The sequence below is a fragment of the Sinocyclocheilus rhinocerous genome, unplaced genomic scaffold (assembly GCF_001515625.1).
Source record: "Sinocyclocheilus rhinocerous isolate Xijiao unplaced genomic scaffold, SAMN03320098_v1.1 scaffold72, whole genome shotgun sequence".
Taxonomy (NCBI): Eukaryota; Metazoa; Chordata; class Actinopteri; order Cypriniformes; family Cyprinidae; genus Sinocyclocheilus; species Sinocyclocheilus rhinocerous.
In genome coordinates, this window is record NW_015628351.1 from 3,545,259 (window position 1) to 3,551,714 (window position 6,456).

The 6,456-nt window shown below is 37.7% G+C and overlaps 1 protein-coding gene across 1 annotated transcript in view; it reads right to left on the bottom strand.

Annotated features, from left to right (window-relative positions):
* The window catches only part of LOC107737588 (collagen alpha-1(XX) chain-like), a 32,524-nt gene that overhangs the window by 17,464 nt on the left and 8,604 nt on the right, over nt 1–6,456 (bottom strand). Inside the window, exons 4-8 of the mRNA XM_016549140.1 lie at nt 5,825–5,968; nt 4,541–4,696; nt 3,261–3,452; nt 2,486–2,653; nt 776–895 (exon numbers count right to left, since the gene is read on the bottom strand). Coding sequence (XP_016404626.1) covers nt 776–895; nt 2,486–2,653; nt 3,261–3,452; nt 4,541–4,696; nt 5,825–5,968 — 780 coding nt within the window. The remainder of the gene's footprint in view (nt 1–775; nt 896–2,485; nt 2,654–3,260; nt 3,453–4,540; nt 4,697–5,824; nt 5,969–6,456) is intronic.

Consider the following 6,456-nt stretch of genomic DNA (forward strand, 5'->3'; position numbering starts at 1 on the left):
AAACTTTATTTTTGATTAGTAATATGCATTGCTAAGAACTTAATTTGGACAACTTTAAAGGCGATTTTATCAGTATTTACATTTTTTTGCACCCTCAGATTCCAGATTTTCAAATAGTTGTATCTCGGCCAAATATTGTCCTATCCTAACAAACCATACATCAATGGAAAGCTTATTTATTCAGTGTTCAGATGATGTATAAATCTCAATTTCAAAATATTTTCCCTTATGACTGGTTTTGTGGTCCAGGGTCACATATAGGATTCAGATTATTAGATAACAAAAAAAAAACAAAAACAATAAGCCACAAGAAGCTGTGCATTTAGTAACTTTACAGTGGACAAGATTTGTTGTATATAATGCAAATCCAGACCGCCTAAAACCCTCTTTACCTTGTTTAAAAAACAATTGCTTATAAATGGTGACAAAAACGACGATGATAAAAAAACATAAACATTCAATAGATATTAAAGGATGCATGACATATTGGTTATACTGGTTCTGGCTGTAAATGTAGCTTCTTAATGTTATCATTATCAGTCCAATAATTAAAATAGGCAGGTATATTTAGAACGATAAATTACAGGTAAATTCTCATGTTTATGGTTGCCAAGCAACGTACATTATTAGAGAATATGCATTCACAGGGGTGCATTTATCTGAATTGTCCATGTGGCTCTTCCAATCAGGAATTAGATTCTAAACTTTCCTTTTTAGAATAGTTTTTTAATCCCAGGTCATTAAGAAATATACAGGGTATAATATCTACAGTTACCTGTGAAAGTGTTGCCTCCCTTGTATCTGAAGTTCCTGATGGCCTCCAGAAGTGGCTCTCTAGAGGTGAAGTTATTAAGATGCCACTCTGTCCGTGGATCTCCACTGTACTGAGATAATGCTGAAACAACAACAAATTAATACTTTTAATCAGTAAGCTTGCATTAAATTAATCAAAAGTGACAGTAAAGACATTTATAATTTTTTTAATGGGGTTTTATATGAATTTATTTTATAAATAGGACTGTAGAGAGACGACAGGAAAGCACTGGGAGGAGGGAGGGTGCGGGATCAGCAAAGGACCTCGAGACGGGAATCGAACTCGGGTCACCGTGAGCTAGGCTTGCCGCGATAGACGGTGCTGACGGTGATACCGTTGTTAAGCCACAACACCGGTTACGTCACTTGCCCACCGCGTCACCGACCCCCACCGTCGTTTTGATTTTTTATAGTAATAAAAATCATTTAGTTCAGTAAAAGAACAGACACTACAATTAAAAACTGAATGCGGCTGCTCAATGCAGCGTGCCGAACGACAGTCACATCACAGATCAGATTTCATTTCTCCAGTGAGGAAAGTGAGTCGAGCTGACTGACAAGAAGAGTGAGGTGAGACAGACAAGACGATCGCGGATGATTTAGTTTCGAAAATTTGGTTATATATTATACATGTTTACTTATTTCCAGTTTTGTATACCTATTAAACTTTATGTAAGTTATTTGTTATTTTATATTAGGCGGCTTGCCCTATAGCATGGTGTATTTTTATTTGTTTTGTTAATAAAAGTTCTATGTCTTATATAAAGGCTAAAGTGAGTTTGAGGTTGTATTTTGTTGTTGCATCCAAGCAATTGACGCCGATTTTCCGCTAATTCGAAAGTGAAAGTAAAATGTGCACGGCGCTTTTAAGCTAAAAGCGAAGGCAAGCGAGGAAAAGAGGAAAATTCAAACGAACAATTGCTTTACTCCGAATTGCCGCTATTTAAAGGTGAAAGTAAAATGCGCACACCGCTTTTACAAGCTATTTAAAAGCGAAGGAAAGCGAGGAACGCCCTCGCCCCCGCGGTGATACCGGTATTACCGGTGTTGTCACACATCGATTAACCGGTGGGAAAATTTCCTCACCGTCACAACCCTACCGGTTTGCACAGTTGCGCTATATGTCAACGCACTAACCACAAGGCTATTGGCGCCGACAGACATTTATAATCTTACAAAAAATGTCAATTTTAAATAAATGCCAATCCTTTCTTTTCAACTTTCAAAAGAATCCTTAAAATGTATTATGTTTCCACAAAAATATTAAGCAGCACAACTGTTTTCAACACTGATAATAATAAGAATAATTTCTTAAGCAGCAAATCAGCATGTTAGAATGATTTCTGAAGGATCATGTGACACTGAAGACTGGAGTAATGATGATGAAAATTCAGCTTTGGGAATCAGGAATAAATTACATTTTAATCTATAGTTCGGTTAAAAAACAAATAAATGCAGATTATTATCAAATAAATGCAGACTTGGTGAGCATAAGATACTTATTTGAAAAACATTAAAAAATATCTTACTGACGCCAAATGAACAGTAATGTATAAATTAAACTTTCATTAAGCAAATTATTAAGTAAAATTAAGTGTTGACACGGAGATGCACAGCTTTGAAATTACAATACATATACAATGTATATAGATGATATGAAATAACATCTCACCTATTTGCACACCCTGCGGCCCAATGTGAAAGGGGACAGCCAGACCCTCCAGAAAGTCACGCACTTTTCTGAAGTTTGTGCGGCCGATGCTCCAGGATCCATCCACCAGAAGGACCAGATCAGCCTGAGCTCCAGCACTGCATTCAAATGGCTTTCGTGTGGAAACAGCTTGAGACACATGGGCAAGAGTCAAACACTGCGGTTTTAATAAAGGGTAACATTAAGCACTAAGCACTTAACTAGGAACTTAAACTTAGTGTGTCTTTTAATGTCTCTTATCCTGGGCATTTTTGCACTCTGTTGTGAAGTGTATTCAAGGGTCTTTTCAAACATTCTTCAGTCCTCTCTGCTCCTATATAAAACAATTTGTGCAATGATTTTGCTAGATCCCTTTTGTCAATACATCTACTGTTTCTCAGTGGTGCATTCATTCCTATCTATGTGTGTGTGTTTTTTTACAGATGGGAGAAAGGAGGGAACACATTTCAGTCCTGAGGGCACACAAGAGGCCCTGATAACAACCTACACAGTGTCATTAACTCTGGTTTGTCCCTAATTCTGTTATTAGCCCTCACTACACAGACACAGGAAACATCAACACAGCTCATTAACTCTGTTAAACACTGACCCTAACATGTTCCTGTATCACTGAGACAATGTGCGTCTTACGTTTATAGTTGCATATTTATGAGGTCAGTAACAATGAGCATTGATTTTTCATTAACTGTTTGCCCATCTGATTGATTTAGTTCATCTGAAATGTGAGTGGCATTACCTGTGACAGGTTGGGTTGGGGTGGTTTTTCTCGGTTTGTTGGTGATGGTGACCTCTTCTCTCACTGACTTCCCTCCATTTTCTTCTTGATAATTTTTATCCTCAGTCTTGGATCGATTCTGGTCTTTCTTCTTTTTCTTTTCTTTGGCGTTTCTGTCAACTTCTGGCTCAAGCTCAGGTACAGCAGGAGGCTCTATAGCATAGTAGAAAGACATAACTTTAAGATAAATAGCTAAATAAAAGTATTATATACTGCTGCTAAAAAACAGTTATATGACATCAAAAGCTTAAATTATCAGCAAAATAAAATATAAGCATGTTGATTATGTTTAAGCATGTTAAGTGGTTTCTGAAGAATATTGGAAGACTGGATATTAATAGACTGAAAAATCACTGAGTGACAATAGCAAGTGATGGTGTCTGTATTCCCACACCCCGCCTTGTTCTAAATGCACACTCAGCACAGGTGGACACGCTCCCTCCTTGTCCAGTCCTCTGTCCCATTACAGCTGCATTAATTACAGGCATTTGGGGGATGAATGGACTTTTATTAATAGGTTAGATAGTAGAGCTGGCGCCAGCTCAACCATCTGTAGCTCCACCAGTAAAACACTGATAATGACAGAGAGACCGCAGGACGGAAGGTCGGCACAGAGTTCCTCTGCTTTGTACACCCGGTTGGGCAGGAACTATAAAAGTATGTTTGGTTTGTCACTAAGAAATGTTATGCTGCTAACATTTTTTTTGTAATACTGTTTCACACATATGGAGCTTGGAGCCAAAACTGCAACAGCAGGCATATAACTTGTTAGTTTTTGACAGAAGTCCCTCATGCTCATGAAGGCTGCATTTATTATAATATAGAAAAAACAGTAATATTGTGAAATATTATTACAATATCAGAAATCCTTCTAATATGCTGATTTGGTGCTCAAGAAACATTTCTTATTATTATCAATGCTGAAAAAAAGTTGTGATGCTTAATTTTTTTGTGGAAACGATACTTTTTTTAGGATTCTTTGATGAATAGACAGTTCAAAAGAATAGCATTTATTTGAAATTCTTTTTTCAAAAAGAAAGTCTTCACTGTCACTTTTAATCAATTTAATGCATCCCTGCAGAATAAAAATATAATTGTTTTAAATATTACTGACCCCAAACCTTTGAACGTTAGTGTATAAAACACAAAGCCTATTTTGCAGATAAGACTGTGTTGACAAATACAGTACATATATAGTTAACTTCTAGGAAACTGGCAGACAGTGTTTGCGAATCCTCTACCTGTAGTCGTTGGTTCTCGGTAGAGCACAGTGGGAAGGGCTGCTAGAGCCTCCGTCACGTCATCCGCCTCTCCAGATCCAGAGCCAATGGAGTGAGTTTTCTTCTTCTGCTCCCTGTTCCCGCTGCGGATCAACTCTTCTTCCCGCAACCCATCGACTGACAAGAAATCAGAGAATGGGTGTGTGTAAATATGAAAGGATGTGGAGTGAACAATAACATTTTTGCTGATTTATTTCGTAAACTATTAGGTACGTCAAATAAACTGTGTTTAAGCCCCATTTTATTAACGCCTTTCTGACATATAAGCAGATCCACATGGAAAAACTGAGTGGATGCTTATGCTTTTATGAGGGAACAATGGAATAATCCTCCTCAGACAAGCAAGCCTGGCCCTCTAGCCAAACCACACGACTGGCCTGTCCAGACCTGCACGGGGCGACACAGTAACCTACTCTCCCAACCTCTCATCCAAACGTATCACAGATGTTTGGCATAGTCTGCATCTTTTAACAATGACAACACCAGGCTACTATGGAATAAAGTCTGATCTCCCATAACGAAATACTTTTATCACTGGTGTTTACATTCTTATTTTAGCACATTCACAGCTGAAGTGAAATCTGAAAGTTAGGTATTTCATCATTTGATATCAGGTTTCTTTCAGGGAGGTCGTTTCGGTGGGACATTTCTGTGTTTTAAAGGGAATTCCAAAAGTGTTTTGTGCCTGTAAAGACACAAGCGTCAGTCCCAGCCTGTAATCCAACAGGAATCCACCATTCGACACTGTCAATTACAGACAGATCTCTCCTGAACACTGTTTGTGTGTGTGTGTGTGTGTGAAGTATGTAATGTGTTAAAAGGGATTGTTTCTGTACTTTGGGACTGTGTGTTGACAGCTTGTGACCGCTGGGAATTACGACATACAGATTTCTGCTACTTGTGCACAAAAAGCACTTTGGGAAGATCCCCCACCTCCAACAACAAATCAGAAGGGAAGGGATCCTCTAACCTGAATATAACTTTAAGGCTTACTGTAACTTCCACCATTTTTAGTACAGACGTGAATGATAGCTCAAATTGTGTAGCTTGAGGTCTGCAATTAGTTTTCTAAATAAAAACACTTTAGCCTTTAGAATTTTAGCCTGGCAGGTGAAATATTCCATAGAGTTTACAGGAAGGAGTAGTTGGTGGGCTATTTTGACTTGGACACCTAACAACGACCTAGCGACAATTCTAACCATGTTTGCAACCACAAAGCAACATCCTCTTATCTTCCAGTCTTACTGGTGAAGCGTCTTTTTGCAATGAGTTTCTCCAGCGTCTCATTGAGCACCATAACTTGGAGGAGATACTCCTGTCTGGGGTCCAGGCCTGCCACCGTGGCCCGGCCGCGTGTAGTTGTGAGCATCAGCTCTGGCTGAGGAACCTCTAGAAAAGAGAATGAAATGATGATTTAGATTAAGCTGTTTGCGTCTGTAATCTTTATGCCACTAACATCACCAAACACCTAAAAAAGACAAACAAGTTTTTCAAACAATCCTCTGCCCTGGGTGGAGAAGCAGATAGTCCCATCCCAAACATATGCCATTGGTTAAGCTAGGGAAGTTCCCTTGAACTGATATAAAAAAGTTTATTGTACTATTTACACTGTTCCTGATCATTTCAGTCAAAACTGCTTGAGACTAAATTGAAAAACTAAAAAAACGAACTGCTTTTGCCTAAAATGAATGCATTTATTATGAGTGCATCTATTTTCAAAAAAATAATATGAAACAAAAATATTATAAATTAAATTATATACATTGTATATATGTATATTTTATATATATACATAAATGTGTGTGTGTGTGTGTATATATATATATATAAATGTGTGTGTGCTTTATATATATATATATATATATATATATATATAT